Genomic DNA, 21,126 nt, shown 5'->3' with positions numbered 1-21,126 from the left:
ATGTATAGAACGTTTTTTGCTTAGAATGAATGCTTTTACCAACTTTTGCGGTCAAAATATAATAAAAAATTTCCACCCCCGAGATGAGGTCGCAACCACCCCCATGGTAAAAGCGCATTTCGGCATCATATAGATTTTGATCCTTGAACTATCCACTACTTATTCTGTAAAAATTGCGAGGTTTTGTTCTATTTTAAGCTTCATTACTTGGACTATTAGACGGCGTATCACATTTTTTGCCATACCAATTCGTCTCAGAACTTGTTACGCAGTTGCTATCGTTAGTTATACTAGATGAGATAGTTGAAGCTGTCTACTATCTGGTATTCCTGCAAGTGGTTACTCATCCGAATAGTGTTAAATGTTTCTATCGCTATGTACCGAAGATCTAGCATTTCTTGTTCATTTTCTGCTATAAGTGTAGTGTCATCAGCAAATCTTGGATTGGAGATTTTTCTACCAGCTACCGTTACTCAACCTACCCATCGTTTGAAAGCAATCTTCATGACATGTTCACCATAATTGTGTACTAAGTAAATAAATACACTCACCGGCACAAAATTCCACCACCCAAAATATTTGATTAAGTTTGACAATTTATTATTTTTTGTGCTCCGATTTTCAAGATTCTTGCACCAGTTTGTAGTTACATGTATTGATGTCGTTTTTTATTATTCCGGTAACAAAAATTTTTTGCTTAGATGGCATTATACGGGGGTGAATGGAAGCGTTGTATTTTCCTAACTTTAAAAAATTCTGTGGAAAAATTGGAGGGCTGATTTTGTTTCATACTCCTTTTGTATTATTCTGGAGGTTTATCCTAAGGTTTTGTTTTTTGAATTATCCGAATATCTCTTTTCTTGTAAGAGCTGTAAATAAAAACACTGCTATGAAGGTTTTTTTAATTAAAAATACCAAACGCACTAAAATTAACAAAAGAAAACAAAATTAACAACAAAACAAAACAATTCAATAGCGCGTATGTCCACCTCTTGCAGCAACGACTGCTCGCAATCTGTTTGGAATCGAATAAAGATGTGTTATCCTTGCCTGGGGAATAGCCCGATATTCCTCTACCAGGGCCATAACTGTACCAAATTCTATGGAGACCTGGGATGACTGCGAATAGCTTTTTTTTATTCATCCCATAAATACTCAATAGGATTGATATCTGGGCTGCAGGCGAGCCATTCTAATCTTATCAATCCAACCTCTATTTTATGAGTGAATCAGTGTTTTTATTTACAAAAAATGGTACAGATCTTACAAGAAAAGAGATATTCTGATAATTCAAAAAATAAAAAATCAATGAGAAAATCCCAATAGTTGGCTGTATACCATAGTTTAAAAAACCAATACAGAAGTAAAAAATTCGAGATGTATTCTGGTATAAAATCGTTTATTTAAAACTATAAAATGTCATGGATTGCAGAACGTTTTCGTTCTAAACAGAACATCTTCAGTGCCTAGAATGAAGTATTTCCACGTTAGTTTAAAGCAAAAGGTTAAAACTGTGACTGTTAAAATGAAAAATGTGGGAATACTTACATCCTGCCGAGTATTTCAAAATACTCCAAAAACTATTTTGAAATACTCGGCAGGATGTAAGTATTCCCACATTTTTCATTTTAACAGTCACAGTTTTAACCTTTTGCTTTAAACTAACGTGGAAATACTTCATTCTAGGCACTGAAGATGTTCTGTTTAGAACGAAAACGTTCTGCAATCCATGACATTTTATAGTTTTAAATAAACGATTTTATACCAGAATACATCTCGAAGTTTTTACTTCTGTATTGGTTTTTTCAAAAAATAAAATTTTAGTAATGCCTCCGGGATAATATGACAGGACTATGAAACAAAATCGGCTCTTCCATTTTTCCACAGAATGTTTTAAAGTTAGGAGAAAATACGCTTCCATTCACCCCCGTATAATGCCATGCAAGCAAAATTTTTGTGTTACCGGAATAATACCAAACAATATCACTACATGTACCTACAAACTAGTGCAATAATCTTAAAAATCGGAGTACAAATAATAAAGATATAAATTGTCAAACTTAATCAAAAATTTTGGGTGGCGGAATTTTGTGCCGGTGAGTGTATAAAAATAAAAAGAAATTGAATTGGTCTTTAACGCCATATATTAAAAAATAATACAGCATTACTCAAAATTAACAGTTCATGAATTAGGCCTGAAATTAACGAAACCTTGTGAAACTAGATATAAAAAGTTTTCACACAAAGTGGTAGTTTTTCAAAAAATTTTTGTTTATTTGTAATGCATGGCGGAAAGCGATATTGCTTTTCCTTGACCTTTGTACGATGATATTATTCAGTATTATTCAAGTATAACCATGGTCGTTTAAAAATATTCGAACCAATTAGCAATAGAGGGATCACCTGTATATGAAAAATAAATAAATGCGTTCAGTGTTGTCCTGGCAAAATGTCAAAATATTGTTTATATTATGTAAATGAATCTTTTTCATCAATACCAGCCAAAAGCCAAAAGTTCATGAGAGTGTACTCGTGTTGGCTATGTTGATATGCCATCGTTTGCATGTTGATATCATTTAATGCAGTTTTGGCCGTATACAGGGTGTTCAGAAACTCCCCTGACACGTAGACACGTGTAAACACAGCGTTCCAGTCGCTGGCGCTGTCGTACCTGTGGTTTCAGTGGCAGTATTAGGATTTTTAATAAGAGTGCCAGTGAGATTGGCGACAGTTACTGGATACGTCTAAATGAACCTATCCAGCGCTGTCTTATTCAAGCACTCCAATTCCAGTGAGACTGGTGCCAGTTACTGGATACGTGTAAACGTTACTTTATATTGGCCAATTATATTAGTCCTGGTTACTGGATAATTGTCAAGGCCATAGTCCAAAAAAATAATAAGAAGAAAAAATAAGATTCAGGTTATGTTATTAAAACGTCAACAAATGTATATAGTGAATAAAATAGTTATTAAAATGCAGTAATGCAAGCAAAATACAATTAATTAGATTTACCTTTATATAATAATTGCATATCATATCAATATTGTGGAGCAACATATAATTTTTCTTCTTCATTGACAGTAGATATGAAATATACGTCAATTTGACAACTTCAATTGACAATGAATTATTTAAGAAAGTTGCAATATTTCTCCGCTATTCTCGCACGATCGTTTCTCGTATCCCCTCCAAGTACTTGCACAAGCCACAAGCCACTTGCACACCGCGAATATTTCAATTATTATTAATAATTCAGAAAATAAGTGAGCCTAATTTATACACCACAATACACAAGAAAATTAAAAATAGATCTGAAAATGTAAAAACAATTCTGATTAATAAATCTTACGGCTTACTTATAAAATAAAGTAGTCTAATTTTAAATATTTAAGAATTTTTATATAACTCATTTTATGTATTTGTATAGACGAGATTTAATAATTTGGTTGTAGAAGCTGATATAATCCTTCGTCTTAAATAACGACATTCACGCTTTTAGAAAGTGCTATACTTGACTTGTATGTGTAATAAACGTGTTTAATAAATATTTTTTACAATGATATTGGTTGTTTATCTTCAAAAATAATTTCTTGTAATAGCAAAAAATATCTTAGAAGAAAGTTTATTGTGCGTCAATTCACTTACCGAAATACCGGTATTTTTATTATAAATACCGGTATTTCGAATACCGGACAAAAATCGTCTGGGATCCCGATATTCGGGATCCCGGAATTCCGGTATTGTAAGCCCTAATTTTAATATCTTGTTTCAGAATGGGAGCGACCTGCTTCGTCCAACCGCTAGATTTAGTAAAGAACCGAATGCAGTTGAGTGGAGTTGGTGGAAAACCCAAAGAATACAGAAGTACATTACATGCAATACAAGTGATAGTTCAAAAAGAAGGCGTTTTCTCTCTATACAATGGCTTATCTGCTGGACTTTTAAGACAATTAACATACACAGGCACAAGATTGGGAGTGTATACCTACCTTCTCGACAACTTCAAATCTGCCGACGGAACACCACCTGGTTTCGTTGGTAAATTGCTGATGGGAATGGTGGCGGGAGGTTGCGGCGCTTTTGTTGGTGAGTATGTTTAAAAGTGTATTTAAGTCCACCGGAGGAAGATGGTGTAGTTTTTGACACAATTAAACTAGGAGGTCCACTTTTTATGTCACGAATCCAAAGACTTATAGCGGCATAATGAAAACATTCCAAATAAATGGAAGAATTCGGTTACATACCTCCTTTAAAAAAGGAGATAAATTAGATCTTGAAAACTATAGGCCAACTAGCTTGCTAAACCACCTATATTAGTCGAGGAAATGAAGCATTTTGGCTCGCAATTTTTTCGTCCAGCATGGATTTACTTGAAATTTTCACAGAAGGTAGGGAATAGTGTAAGGATCATTTTCTATATCATGCCGCTGTACGCTAAAACCTTGGGGGTGGTTGCCACCCCATCTCGGGGGCGGGAATTTTTATTACATTTTAACCATGTAAATCGCTGTAAAAGGTAATTCTAAGAAAAAAATGTTTTTTACATTTTCTTCGTAAAACTAATATTTTTCAAGTTATTCGCGCTTGAAAGTAACAGTTTTTCGATGAAAAAATCGACTTTTTTAGAGGGTTTTTTGAGAATACTTCGAAAAATATGCATTTAATAAAAAAAAACTGTAGAAACCAAAATTGTATCTTTTAGTAACACAAATCAAATTCTTTTTTTGTAATATCTTTAAGACCAATACAAACCGAGATACGGCATGTTAAAAGTTAGCTTTTTTCGTCAAATGCATAATTTGAAATATTCAAAGTAAAATAACGGAAAAACTTTGCATTTTTCGAAGAAAACATAAATAATATTTTTTCAAGTACACAGCTAGGCCTCTCAAAAAAAATAATAAAAAGTTTCTAGCCTGAAAATTAAGCGGCTTATGATCAAAAAAAATCGGTACCTGCTTTTCTCTGTGAAAAAATCAGTGAAAACAACCCCCTAACTACCCTCCTAATTAAAAATTGGTCTTCATCTTTCTGTAATTCCTTTAATATTTATATTATCAATACACCCAAGAAGTTTTACCTATTTAAAAGGCCTAATTTTAGAAAAATTGGAGTTAAGAAAAATTAATTTTTTGGAATTTTCCATTCTTCACCTTTTACTTCAAAATATCTCCGAAAATACTGGAGATACAAAAAAAATGATGGATTACTAAATTGTATCTTATTTAATAACTAATATTCCTTTCTGCATAGATTTTCATTATAGTGAACAGTTAGCGAGATATAGCTGTTTAAAACCTCTATTTACGAGCAAACACCCCCTTATTCGAGCCCTTTAAACCCACCCTAATTAAAAACTAAGGGATCTTACGGAATTAATTTACACAGTCTTATAACTCTTTAAAAATCCTACAAAGTGTATATGTATATACACCGTTCTTAGGCGTCAACGCCCTTCGGTAGGGATCTATGGGGCAGTTTCACCGAGCCGCAAGCCCTTATCCCTTGCCGTACTGCTCCCTCATAGGTCGATCAGATGCCCGCATATTCAGGTCTAAGCGCCAGATTCATATTTAGAATTTTATACTGACGCGTTAGCCTTTTTGTTTTCCGATGCCCTGGGCTGGGCTTGAACTCTCGTACCTCACGGCGAAGTGAAGTGCGGGTCAGCCGCTAGTCGCACTGAGCTATCTGATCTGACCTACAAAGTCATTTTTGAAAAAACTTTTTATTGCCCAAAATGAAGGAGCTATGTTTATAAAACAATTTTTTTTTTCGAAAAATTCGGATAGTCCGCTTATGGATAATTTTCAATGTATGTATAATACCGCAGAACCCGTTCGTATACTGGAAGATGACTAAAAAACTATTTGTATTTGTATTTGTACATATTTGTAAATTCGTATTTTTGTGTAAATAAATGTTTTGGTAATTCTTTAATTCTATTTTTTTTCTGTATAGATCTATTAAAACATCTACTTATAAAAACTGTAATGTTATTAAGGTTGGTTTTTAAGGGTTGAAATATTATGATATTATATCCTAAAGTATAAAACAATCATTATTTTAACCAATCAAAACCAAATTTTACCCATATTAAAGTTTACAATGTTTTTATATAATTTTTGACAATAAGGGGTAGTTTACACCCCTAAAAATAATCAACGTCCTTAAGGATGATATAGAATATGAAGTACAGGGTGAGATGATCCTAATCTCAAATTTTTATGTAAATCGATGCAAGCCGAAATTATTCTTTTAGGATAAGTAAATTTTTTATATATAGCTCCTACGAGGGTGGTTTTAAGGGTTGAAATATTATGATAGTATATCTTACAGCATAAAACAATCATTATGTAACTAATAGGAACTAAATGTTGACAATATTAAAGTTTAAAATGTTATTTTATAATTTTTTACAATTAGGGGTAGTTTTCACCCTTAAAAACCAAAAGCGTACAAATGCTCAATATATAAAATGAACTAGAGGGTGTAATGAGACTAATCCCAAATTTTTGTACAAATCGATGCTGGACGAAAAAATTGCGAGGTTTTGCCATTTTTTCAGCTTCATTTCCTCGACTATATAAGCTCTTGACTCGAACACTGGCAAACAATTTGGAAACAAAACTCGATTTCTATCGGTCAGAAGAACAGGCTGGATTTCAATCGGGACACGGAATAAACGACCATTTGCAATACCTTAAAACTCTAGTCGAAAAGTCCATCGAATATAATAGATCACTTGCTCTTATCTTTGTCGAATTTCACAAAGCATTTGACACAGTGGAATGAGATGCTATTTTAAAAGCACTATCAGAATGCAGAATAGACCACAGGTATGCGACTATTATTATTGGAAATGTATACGAAAATGCGACAACAACTGTTAACCTCCATTGCATGACTGAAAAGATAACAATTGGTAGAGGTGTGTGACAGGAATATACCTTATCGCCAAAACTATTTATAACAGTCATTGAGTACGCATTTAAACTACTAGAGTGGGAATCAAAGGGTATTAGTAACGATGGAAAGATATTAAATCATCTCCGATATACCGATGACATTGTTCTCATAATAGACGACTTAGGAGAAGCTTGTGTTGTGCTACGACAATTACAGCTACTAATACAGAGAGTCGGTTTAAAGATAAACTATGGAAAACCTACGGTGATCACACCGAATATGTGAAAATCATGCGTGGAGTGAGGCAAGGCTGCATTTTGTCCCCCCTACTTTTCAATCTTTACTCTCGAAGCTTTGCACAAAACTGAAAAGGTATTCTACTTAACGGGTACCGGCTAAATAACATCAGGTATGCAGATGACACCATAGTATTTGCGGACAACCTAGAAGACCTACAAGTCCTCATGAACAAAATCACGTATTACAGTCAACAATATGGACTCAATATAAACGTAAAGAAGACAAAGATAATGATCGTCAGCAAGAAAAAGATAACAGAAGGTCAACTCTACACCAACCAAATCCCTGTAGAAAGAGTGAGGCACTACAACTACCTCGGCACCATAATAAATGAAGAGTTGACCAACAACCAAGAGATAAGAGCTCGCGGAAAAGCTAGATCAATCTTCAACCGTATGGGGGCCTTTTTCAAGAGCCACAACCTTTCTCTTGGTATAAAAGTAAGAATGCTGAGATGCTACGTCTTCTCTGCCCTTTTTTATGGTGTTGAATCATTGACCTTGAACGAAGATATGTGCCGAAAATTGGAAACATTTGAGATGTGGCTATATCGGAGAATTCTTAAAATCCCATGGACTGACCGGGTCACAAATGAGGAGGTCCTTAGAAGAATGGGGAAGAACCGAGAAGTACTAACCACCATCAAATCTCGAAAGTTGGAATACTTTGGACACATTATGCGAAATGAATCCAGATATGCCCTCCTACAAGCCATCTTGCAAGGAAACATATTTGGATAGCGAGGTCCAGGAAGAAGAACATCCTGGTTAAAGAACCTCAGAACCTGGTTCAACACAACATCTGTTCAGCTTTTCCGCGTTGCTGAATCGCCAACATTCGTCACGGATAGGCACATCCAGAAGAAGAAGATGGAAAACCAAAAATGAGGACTAATCTCGTCCCCATATAACTTGTGGAATGTGTATTTGGGTCACGAAATAAGATAAACGCGAGACAACCAAACATGTGAGCTGCTCAGAAGAATAAATTTACAATATACATATACATACAATATACATATTTGTTTGACACCTTCTTTTGGATGGAATTCGTTTGAGAGTGTATCAAGCACTTTAACTGTTCCAGTAGTGTGTTCGTATAGTTCAGTTACAAGCGAAATTAAGTGTTGTGATACGCCTACCTCTTTTAGTATCTGCCATAAGTGGTACCATCTGACCAAATCTAGTTTTTTAGAAGAATGAGGAAAGAGTACATCGAGGAACTATTTCATGACCAGAGAGAAGCTAGTACATCCGTAGATGGCCAAACGGGAAATGTAGGCCCAGAGATGACCAAATCAGAGGTTAGTCAGGCATTAAACTCAATGAAAACCAATAAATCTGCTGGTCCAGATGAGTTACCCAGCGAGCTATTAAAGTTGGTCATGGAGAAAAACTTGGACATAATGGTAGAACTATTCAACGCCATCTATACTACGGGAATCATCCCTAGAGAAATGTTGACATCAGCATTTGTGTGTTTGCCAAAGAAAGTGAATGCCAAAGAGTGCAGTGACTATCGAATCATAAGCTTAATGTCACTTACCTTGAAAATTCTGTTGAAAATTATCGACGCCAGAATACACTCTTAACTGGAGCTGGATATTAGTGACACTGAATATGGGTTCCACAATGGTATGGGTACCAGAGAGGAATTATTCTCCTTCAACGTACTGACACAGAGATGTTTGGATGTTAACCGTCCTCTTTATGTCTGTTTTATAGACTACAATAAAGCGTTTGATAAAGTAAAACATGATCGACTCATGAAAATTCTAAAAAATAAAAACCTAGACGAAAGAGATTTAAGGCTAATAATACACCTCTATTACAATTATCGAGCAATAGTAAGAATTGAAATAGAAACATCTGAAGACATGGAAATAAAGAGAGGAGTCAGGCAAGGTTGCATACTATCACCTCTATTATTTAACGCTTATTCTGAAGAGGTAATTAGAGAAACTCTGGAAGATGAAACAGTCGGCATAAGAGTAAATGGAGTCTTAAGTAAAAACATCGGGTATACAGATGATATAGTAATAATAGCGGTTAGTTTACAAGATCTGGAAATACTCATGAGTAAAATAGTAAGGTGTAGTAAGGAGTACGGACTGTCTTTCAATATCAAAAAGACGAAGTTTATGAAAATTAGTAAAAACAACCATAATACTTACGAAATCTTAATAGTAGAGGGCCAGCAGATCGAAACAGTAAAAAAGTACACTTACCTATGTCCGTCCCACCTTGACTTTACAGTATAGGGAACGTAGGCAATGCAGTATGAGAGTTTCTAGCGCGGTGATGCCGATTTTATCAAAAAGAATTTGTAATCGAACATTAGAGAGATTAAATTAAAACTGTTTTAGAAAGACAATCTAAAATTTTAGAATTTGTATGCGTTTAATTTTATTTGATATACTATAGTTATTACGCATATGAATCCTAAAATCGTAGATTGCGTTTCTAAAACAGTTTTAATTTAATCTCCCTAATGTTCGAATACAAATTAATTTTGATAAAATCGGCATCACTGCGCTAAAAACTTTCATAAGGACTGCATTGACTATGTTGACTATACTGTAAAGTCAAGGAGGGATGGACATAGGAATACTTGTAACAGAATATAATGACTACACTGCAGAAATCAAAGTAAGAATCGAAAAAGCACGTTCTAATTTTATGAAAATGAAAAAGGTCCTATGTAGCAAAGAGCTCTTAAAGTACGCCTAACAAAATGTTACGTATACAGTGTACTATACTATGGAGTGGAATCAAGAACGTTATAGGTCTGGATCCCGCGTATGAAAAAAAAAGTTGATTAATAGCAAGCTGAAAATTTGTTAATAGCTTAAGGGTGTCTAGTCGGATAAACTTTGATATATGGAAACACTGGAACAGGGGCAGTTTTAATTGTGGAACAGGTTAAAAATTTGGAACGGTCACACCACGAAAATGGCACATTTATTTTGTCCGACAGAACAGACTCAAACTCTCCGAACAGAGATTAAACTCTCATGCAAAAATCAGAGTGCTATTTATCACCTGTCATAATTCCTGTCATTTGACATATTCTACATGTTCCACTCATTAAAACGCCCATTTGGTGATAAATAGCAGTCTGATTTTTGCATGAGAGTTTAATCTCTGTTCGAAGAGTTTAAGTCTGTTCTGTCGGACAAAATAAATGTGCCGTTTTCGTGGTGTGACCGTTCCAAATTTTTAACCTGTTCCACAATTAAAACTGCCCCTGTTCCAGTGTTCCCATATATCAAAGTTTATCCTACTAGACAGTCTTAAGCTATTAACAAATTTTCAGCTTGCTATTAATCATTTTTTTTTCATACGCGGGATCCAGACCTATAAATCTAGAAACCATGAAACGACTTAACGCCTTTGAAATGTGGACCTATAGAAGAATTATGAGGGTTTCCTGGGTAGATAGAGTTACGAACAATGAAGTACTGAGAAGAATATGTAAAGAGAAGGAAGTTGAACTTACAATTAAAGAAAGAAAACTACAGTATCTCAGACATGTGATGCGGGGCGAGAAGTATGGCATCCTGCTACTCATAATGCAAGGAAAGGTAGATGGCAGAAGAAGCATATGAAGAAGACAAATTTCGTGGCTGAAGAACCTGACAGAATGGTTTGGATGCAGCTCAAAACAACTATTTAGAGCTACTGCCTCAAAAATTAAAATAGCTATGATGATTGCCAACCTCCGTAGCGAAGACGGCACCTGAAGAAGAAGAAGTTTTTTAGAGGTATTTATTTATCTTTGAAGGAAAGTTTTGTCTCTCATTGATTTAGCATTGTTTTACTGGCATGTGAGATAAGGAAGATGATTCTATAGTTGGATGATTCTATAGTTGTCGCATTCTATTGTCGTTATTGTAGATTTTGTCCAGTCGTCAGACCATTGCTTGGAATGCCATATTTTGTTAGCGAGCAAGTGAAGCCATTTTATTCCGGTTTCTTCTGTGGCTTTTTGCATTTCTGCTGTTATTATATCTGGACCTGGTGCAGAGCCCTTATTATAATTCAGTTTACTGATCGCCAGTCTTATTTCATTCTCGAGTATGTTAGCTTCTTCTTCCATTTCTACAGGGGTTTGCAAATTGCTTAAAAGATCATTTCTTCTTCTTCTTCAGATGCAAATCAACTAATGAATGTTAGCGATCACATTTTCCGTTATTCCGCATCCCTGTCCATTGCCTTATGTTTCGGAGCCAGGACATTTTCTTGCGTCCCATTCCTCTCTTGCCTTCAATTTTACCCTCGATTATAAGTTGAAGGAACCGGTATTTTTCGTTTCGCATGAAGTGACCAGACACGCCGTTTTCCTTTTCTTGATGGTTTCGAAAAATTGGCGTTCTTGGTTGATTTGTGTTAAGGACATCTACATTTGTGATTTTCGACGTCCATGGTATCTTTAGGACACGGTGATAAAGCCATATTTCGAAGGCTTCTAATCTGTTTATATCCCTCGTTTTGAGTATCCAGCCCTTTACGCCATATAGCAGCACCGACCATACGTAGCACTTAGTAAACAGGTCAGTACCTTCCTGAATTTTACGAAAGCTTGTCGAGCTTGCTCAATGCGACGTTTTACTTCCTTGTCCGATGCCCAGTCTTCAAAAAGCCACGTTCCCAGGTATTTAAATTTGCTCACTCTTTCAATGTACTTGGTATTCAGTTTTATGGTGGAGTTTTCAAGTGCATCCAAGTTTCTGGAGATGAGCCACAATTTAACTTGAAAAAATAATGTTATTAGCGTTTCGACCTCCACTTCGGACGTCGTTGTCAAAATACAAAATATTAACAAATTAAACAAAAATGTTGTTGCTTAGTAAAAAAAATTCTTCTAACCGACAATTCTTCATATCGGCAATTCAGACATATTATTATACATTTTAAAGTAGAAGAATTTAAAATGATATTGCCAATATTTATGAGTTGCGTTCCTAGGGCGACTTTATTGAAAGATAGTTAATTCGATTACATGAAATCAACTTTAACTCAAGAATATCTGTCACAAAAAAATCATAGCATGTGATCTGTCTTTAAAAAGACAACCACATGCAACGGTGACAGTAAAATTCTCGTGTTAGTGATTCCATAGTAAATCACGAGGAAAAACCAGGAAAAAACCTCGTGCGAGGTAAAAAAAATCCCGACATTGTAAGTATTTGGTCTTGCATTCAGTTTACCCTCAAAACTAACACCAGATTCTGACTTTATATGTATGCTATTTTAAATTGTAAATAATATTAATAATGAATGAATGATTCAGATTAAATTAAATTATTAGAAGAATTTTTTTACTATAAGCAACAACATTTTTGTTTAATTTGTTAATATTTTGTATTTTGACAACGACGTCCGAAGTGGGACAACGACGTCCGAAGTGGAAGTCGAAACGTTAATAAAATTATTATTTCAAGTTAAATTGTGCCTTATTTCCGAATTAGAATAGTTAATTACAAAAATGCCACAATAGCCGGGGCTGTATCGTCGCTCCCGTTAGCGTAATTATTCCGATTCGATTTTTTTGCACAAACTTTCTCAAAAAGAGGTCCTTATAATAAATCCACAGGTTGCCAGGCGGTGCCTTGGTCGAAAAATTGTTTAAACAATTTTTTTTAAACAAATTCACATACATACTTTTTTCTTTTCGAACAATTTTTTTTAGATAATTTCGGTCATTCTGAGCAAAAAATAGTGCAGTCACTGAAGGTTTTCACCTCCGATTTCGTTGAACCTCCATCGATTTTCATGAAAATTGGTGAGTAGTTAGAGGATACCTCAAGGAACAAAGGTGACATGATGCGAACTTGCGCTTTTACCCTGGGGGTGGATGCCACCCCTTCCCGAGGGTGAAAATTATTTTATTAAAAATAATTCCATAATTCGACAGAGGAACAAATTCTAAGCAAAATTTGTTATATAAAGTTTTTAAATAAATCAAAACTTTTTGAATAATTATTAAAGATCAAAGGTTTTAATTTGCAAGAGAAATTTTTACAAAAAAGTTATTATTAACAAAATTGAATCTAATAAAAAATGAAATAAACTCATTACTAGAAAAACCTTTTAATGTTAACTGAAAATGACTTATAAGCGCTTTTACCTCGGGGGTGAAATTTATTTTATTAAAAATAATACCATAAATCAAGATAGGGACAAATTCTAAGCAAAATTTGTTATAAAGTTATTCAATACTTTTTGAGTTATTGAAGATCAATGATTTTATTTTTTCGTAAAAAAATGCATGTTTTGAATCTGTTTTTCACGTATAACTCAAAAACTATAAGCTTTTTCAAAAAAGTTATTATTACCAAAATTGAAGATACCTAATAAAAAACTGAATATACTCCTCACTTAAAGAATTAAACTAATGTTAATTCAAAGTGAGTTATGGGTAATTGAATGTACTTATATTTTTTTTTGACAACTACTCAAATCTAAGTATTCAAGCTTAAATAACGGGAAAACGATGCATTTTATAAAATATACCTGCTAAGCACTTGTCAAAGTACTTCGGAATACCTATCAAATGAGCGCCAGAAGAAGTTAATAGCATCAAAATTAAGCAAGTTATGATGAAAATAAGGGAACCCTTTCGAATTTTTTTAGGAAACAGTGAAAAATAAAACATAAGCCATTTAAATTAAAAAACAGAAATTAAAATTTATAGTTATCCCTACAAGAATTTCTTTATATTACCATAAGTAATGATTTCAACAATTTTGACCGGTTTATAATGCAATGTAAAAAAAAGTGATTTAAGAAAATCAGAATCTTTAAAATTATCGTACTTTTCATTTTCTTTTGATAGCAACTCCAAAAATTCTCAATATACGTAAAAAATTATATATAACCAAATTTTAGTTTTTTATGTATCAAATATTTTACCTCTTTTATTATTTCTGGCGAATAAAAAATATCCGAGATAGAAACGTTTAAAGCATAAATTTTGCTGCGTGAACCATGTCCCCAGGGCCATTTAACCTTTTATTTTTAAAAAAGTAAGGGGTTTAAAACATTAAAATCAACGTCGTTTAATAGCCCTTGAAATTAACTTTCAAATGGTTTTTAGGTTACCCTGATATCCTAAAAATTAACGAAGTTATTTAAAAAAAAAACAAAAAAATGTGTGTGTACTTTGTACGCACGTAAGAAGATATTCTATAGGTAATTTAAACGAAGTAAATATACTTAAAGGGTTATTTGTACTTATTTTATTTAAAAATCAAAACTAACTTTCTTATCTACCACTTTCAAAAAAGAAGAATATCTTCAAAAATTATATAATATACTTACAATCATAAAATCTATAAAAAAAATAAAAAAATAATAACTTGCTTGGGGCTTGAACCCACTTCACGTCTACCGCGCCGTACGAAAGTTGACGGCATTTCAAACTGCACCACATTCGCGTATACGTCATGTGGGAATATACACAAACTAAACGTTTACACCAGAAATTTATATGAATTTAATAAAAGTATTAGTTTGATTTTTGTCGAAATAAAATACAACAAAATATAGAGTAAGAAAACGATATATGAGATGAAGATTTGTAGAAAGTTTGTTCGTAATCAGATTATGTAAATTAAAGCATTGTCTACTAATAGGTAAGGTAACTACATTATTTTGTTTACATTTTCAAAATAGATAGGTATTGAAACTATTAGGTATTTCCAACTGAAACATTTAGAATTACGTACCTGCGGCTTTTCAAAACTATTTAAAAAGTCACTATAATTATAAATTTGATTTATTTCTGTCCACACATCAATAAAAACTAATATTATACAATATTTTTGTTTACCGATAACCTCCATATTGAACAATTATTGACAGATCATTTCAAAATTTCAACACCCAATCAGAGCCCGTATAATGACTAATACCATACTGTCGGTGTGCGCATGCGCGCGGATCAATCAAATTTCACCCTCAATCGATTCGCCGCTAAAGAAGAATATCTTCAATAACATTTTTCCTAAAAGATAAATTTTGAAAAATTTTTGGAGTATAAGTTTTAATGCTATCAACTTGTTCGAGGGCTCATTTGATAGATTTTTTAAGTACTTTGACAAATGTTTAATAAGTTTATGTTATAAAATGCATCATTTTCCCATTATTTAAGCTTAAATACTTAGATTTGGGTACTCGCCGAAAAAAATATAAATTCAATTACCTATAAGTCACTTTCAGTTAACATTAAAAGGTTTTTCTAGTAACGAGTTTATTTCATTTTTTATTAGATTCAATTTTGTTAATAATAACTTTTTTGTAAAAACTTCTCTCGAAAAATTAAAATCTTTGATCTTTAATAATTATTCAAAAAGTTTTGATTTATTTTAATAACTTTATATAACCAATTTTTCTTAGAATTTGTTACTCTATCGAATTATGGGATTATTTTTAATAAAATAATTTTCACCCTCGGGAAGGGGTTGCATCCACCCCCAGGGTAAAAGCGCAAGTTGGCACCATGTCACCTTTGTTCCGTGACATATCCTCTAACCACTTACCAATTTTCATGCAAATCGATGGGGGTTCAACGAAATCGGAGGTAGTAAAATAAATATCCACCTTCAGTGACTGCACTAAAAGGCCTCTGTCATTTTTCCCTAAAATTGAATGTTGTCGAGTTTACGCGATTTAAAATTTGAAAAATGCAAAAATGGCCATGTTTAAGGCTTAATAACTCGATTAAAAATTATATCATGAAAGTCAGAAAGTTATCAAATCAAAGTTTAAAAGCCCTCCTTCAAGACCCTGAAGAAATTTTTGTCATTATGTTATTACAAAGCTGTTATTTTTAATTATTAACAATTAGCGCTATAGTCCAGGGTATATCGTCGCCCCCGTTAGCGAAATTATTTCGATTAAATTTTTTTGTACAAACTTACTCAAAAAGAGGTCCTTATAACAAATCCACAGGGTGCCAGGCGGTACCTTGGTCGAAAAATTGTTTTAAACAATTTTTTTTAAACAAATTCACAAATATAATTTTTTTACTTTGAACAATTTTTTTTAGATAATTTGGGTCATTCTATGCAAAAAAGGTCTCTTGTGATTTATCTCTAAAATTGATTGTTGCCGAGGTAAGGCCCATTTATACATATCAAGGCCGTGTCCGTTCCGTGTTAAGACAGGGCCCGGTCCAAAAAAAAAAACAATATGTACTCTTATGAGTATATTTATACATTGGCGTTTCCCGGACGGGGTCCGTCCGGGCCCGGTCTAAAATTAATCCCAGCCGATATTTTTGCTGTCGGCACTGGCGATGCACGAAAATGACACGGATCGCAGGGACTTGTATAAACACGATTTCATTATTTTGTGAACGGGACTGCTGGAAAACAGACAAGCAATAGATATTGTGAGGTGAGATCTTCTATCCAAGCCGAAATATTTTCAACTATCTTTTACACAGAGATATGTAATAACGTTTTCCTCTCTATTCGGCCCGGTACGCACACTGCCACAACCCGGTTGTATGTAAATATTGCATTAAAAATACCCGGACTCGGCACTGACCCGAAACGGACATGGCCCGGGTATGTATAAATGGGCCTTTATACGCGATTTAAAATGTGAAAAATGCAAAAATGGCCATATACCTAACTCGACAACAATCAATTTAAAAAAAAAATCACAAGAGATATTTTTTGCTCAGAATGACCCAAATTATCTAAAAAAAAATTGTTCGAAGTGAAAAAATTATTTTTGTGAATTAGTTTAAAAAAATTGTTTAAACAATTTTTCGACCAAGGTACTACCTGGCACCCTGTGGATTTGTTATAAGCACCTCTTTTCGAGTAAGTTTGTGCAAAAAAATCTAATCGAAATAATTTCGCTAACGGGGGCGACGATACAGCCTGTTCTATTGCGCTAATTGCTAATAATTAAAAATAACAGCTTTGTAATAGATTAATGACAAAAAATTTTTTCAGGATATTGAAGGAGGGTTTTTAAACTTTGATTTGATCACTTTTTGACTTTCATAATATAATTTTTAATTGAGTTATTAAGCCATGAAAATGGCCATTTTGCATTTTTTTTAAATTTTAAATTGCGTATCTCGACAACAATCAATTTTAGAGAAAAATAAGAAGAGAGCTTTTTTGCTCAGATTGACCAAATTTATCTAAAAAGAATTTGTTCTAAAAGAAATTATTTAAAAAAAAATTGTTTAAACAATTTTTAGACCACGGCACCGCGGCACCCTGTGGATTTGTTATAAGAACCTCTTTTTGAGAAAGGTTGTGCAAGAAATCGAATCGGAATAATTTCGCTAACGGGGGCGACGACACAGTTCCGTCTACAAAGAAATAGCTTCAGAACGATATTTCTGGAGATGATCATGAATTTGATCTTTTAACCATTAGCTTGTTTAAATTAAAAATTTAATGAAACAAATCCTTATCCCAAATCGTGTCATTAATTACTTAGATTACACAAAAATCTATAAATGTATCGATACCGTCTTTAATGTTAGTTTTGCATATCGATAACGAACGAAACAAGACATAATAAATGATAAATCCATTGGATTCCATTATATTAGTGTTGGATTCGTCACTTTAGCACATTAGGTAGATAGTACAGTTGACTTTTTGATAGTACAAATGTTATTGTGTTATCACAAATACATATATTTTTAACGAATGCGATTATGATATAACATTGTTATGTAATTTAAATTTTTTACACATGTGGTAATTGCGGTATAAACTGATGATTTGTAGATATTTTTATCATACTTTTAAATTAGTACGTACAGTATGATGCAAAAGTATGGAATCAGTTCATTATTTTAGAGACAGATGACTTTAAAAAAAATCTTAAACATGTCAATTTTAATTTTTGAATGACCATTAATTACTATACAGGGTGTCTAGAAACTCCTGACAAACGAAGACCAGAGATTTCTCAGATAATTTTAAGACAATTTAACCCATTCACCTAGTCCGAAAATGCTAAGGGAGCTAGAGCTCTTTGAACATGGCGTCTTGTAATTAGTTATTTTTTTCAAAACCTCCAGAACGCTTCTATTTAGAAAAACGAACTGTTCATTATCATTCATCAAACTACTATCACCTATCCATTGACATACATGTAAATTACTGACATTAATTCATCCACATACATTCCTATTAACAATATTTTTTATCGACATTCCATCCATCCCTTTAATTTTCCATATGATCAACTTCGCCCCATGTATTCAATCTGCCATTAACATAACACATTACACCATAGCCCTCATTCATACTAAAACCAAATCAATAATTCGTATTGTTTCGTTTAAAGGTCCGTACATGCTCCATTCTTATGAATTATTTCATATACATTTTTTATTCCACCCTCTCCCCCCCCCCCAACGTTAGCCACATCTTAGCCGTCTGAGTCTTTAGGAATTAGTCGCCTAAGTCTGAGTTTGTTTCTAATGATATCTATTCTTTGGATTAACTTAGATAACTGTGCACTTCCATCACCCTTACTGTGTTTAATTCTTGCATTTTATATAAATTCCAACATCTACCAACTATTTAAATAAATTCAATACCTAAGAAATTTACATCGACACAAAATACGTTCCCAATCCTAGGTGTGGCCAAACACAAAAGAATTTATTATTAATGTTCTTAATCACTGATCCTATGAGTACTGTTGCTTGCCTACCCTAATCGTAGATAAACATCATCTTTGTGCAACTTAATTATATCTTCTTTATGTCAACAACTTTAACCCATCAAGGACGGAGTTTTAAATTTTTTTTAAATTAGAATAATTTTAAACAAATTATTAAGTAAATTATTAGTAATGCTTAAAACAACAAGAAATAATTATGTTTGTTATCTATTTTTCTCAAAATAGTATGTTGCCATATGGCAACGCTAGTCTCCTGTAGGATCAAAAAATAAGCACATGCTAAAGAACATGAATTGTTTTTAGTTAGTTAAAAAAGTGAATATTAAATTAAAATCGTGTGTGAAAATTAACGTTGCTACTTATACATACTCTAACTTTTCATTTAGTATACATTTTGCACATGATGGATTTGCAGTTTTCAGCTGCACATCTCTTTTTTTTTCTATCAGGGGTGTTTGTTAAGAAATGTCCTATATTGTCAAAACGCACGTCACCGGAAACTCTGCTAATGGATCTACTGGAAATACTTAAACTCTGGCGACCCCTTGGTTTGCCGGATTCTGTACCCATGACAAATGTTTTCATAATATCTCGCTTGAGCTAAAGCTGCGTCATAGTACCCCTTTTTTCTTTCTAAATTCCAACTGTTTTGCGCTGAACAGTCAATTAGCCAAGTAAAAAAGCACCATCACCGTTTCTTTTACGGATTCCTATACGATATCTGGATATGTTTTGGTTCATAAGATCAGTGCCTTCCATTGCAGAATTATATTTCGCAATAAATTGAGGTTTGCCTATGTGTACGTTCTTTTTATCAACCTAAGAATAGCGTTTTACTTCATTCACAGGTGAAACCCCATATGAGGTTGATGCGACGGTCACTATGGTGTTATCAGCCCACCTTTGGGTTACACCTTCCACAATCCAAGTAGGTTATGGAAAAGGTTTGCTTGTTGCTTCAATATCGCCACGAACTCAAATGACTTTTTTCAAATCAACTTTTAAATATTCTTCATCCCCAACACTTTCAAAATCTATTTCCTCAAATGGACCATCTTTGCTCCCCAGTCGCTGTTCTTCTGTGTTATTCTTGTTAGAAAAAACAACCTCGGCCTGTGAGCGAAGTTGATCTTTTAACAAATTATCGACCACCGTCCATTACCATCTTCTTCGCCTGTGTCTTCAGCTGCCAGCTCACCCTCTGTAGGCTCAATGTAGATTTCGACCACTTCTATGTCATCATCGTAAGTAATTTGTAATGACTCTTCAAGTGTTAAGCCGTTTCTAAAAAAAAAACAGTATATTATAAAAGTCGGTAATAGCGCGTCCTAGCGTTGTCATATGGCAACACTCATATTTGGGATATAATATAACAAATAAAAACTAAAAGAATTGGTCTCACAATATTGAGTATTTTAAACACGTTATTTTGACTTTATATTTGATTAATATCAAACACGTATACGAATTTTTAGTATTATTATTTTACTTACGCAAATCTGACGTCCATCTTGAAGTAACAATTTCACAAACGCTCTCATAAACAACTGATTTGACAAATTAATTTTCGTTTTAGTGACACCCTAAATTAAACAAACAATCTAATAATGTTAACATAATAACTAGTAGCTCAATCTCTGTTTTTCGGTCTCAACTTTTCGTGTAAGAATTAATATTTTAAACGAGTGTTTTGCGTTGCCATATGGCAACGCCAGTCTTTGATGGGTTAACATCGAGGTTAGTTTTACCTAAATTAATTTTTAATCACAGTAGAGTGATGCTCGTTCCTGTTTTGAGAGGTACATATTAGTACTTCCTGTTGCATTGTCAGTTTAGCCTTGTCATCTTTCAATATTTCCGTTACTATAATTAGTTGTCAACGATCGTTCAACATGTGAACAACTCAATTCAGGGTCAGATGGTACCCGGGGCCTAATTCATGTGGTATCTAATACATCCATGTTTATTTTAATAATTATAGTCAATGTTTTCATGACTGAATAAGTTTAAAGGGTTTTCACCCAAATATTTTCATTTTGGTGGCTAGCATGTCAGCATCTTGTGAGTATAACCTATACCTTTTTTCAAACCCTAGTCAACATTTTAAATTTTGCCTTGACTTATTAGGTTATACTTATTTTAGGTCAGCACTGACGATGATCTGTAATAAGATCGAAAACTAGTTCTGCTATTGTGATGTAGCCCTTTTTAGGGAATTTTAATCAAATATACCTTTTATGAA

General features: G+C 33.5%; 1 protein-coding gene across 1 annotated transcript in view; it reads left to right on the top strand.

Annotated features, from left to right (window-relative positions):
* The window catches only part of LOC114336779 (mitochondrial 2-oxoglutarate/malate carrier protein), a 59,439-nt gene that overhangs the window by 34,156 nt on the left and 4,157 nt on the right, over nt 1-21,126 (top strand). The window contains exon 2 of the mRNA XM_050646858.1: nt 3,776-4,089. Coding sequence (XP_050502815.1) covers nt 3,776-4,089 — 314 coding nt within the window. The remainder of the gene's footprint in view (nt 1-3,775; nt 4,090-21,126) is intronic.

Source organism: Diabrotica virgifera, chromosome 3 (genome assembly GCF_917563875.1).
Source record: "Diabrotica virgifera virgifera chromosome 3, PGI_DIABVI_V3a".
Lineage (NCBI taxonomy): Eukaryota > Metazoa > Arthropoda > Insecta > Coleoptera > Chrysomelidae > Diabrotica > Diabrotica virgifera.
Note: the sequence above shows the minus strand (reverse complement) of the source record. Positions and strands in the feature narration are given on the sequence as shown.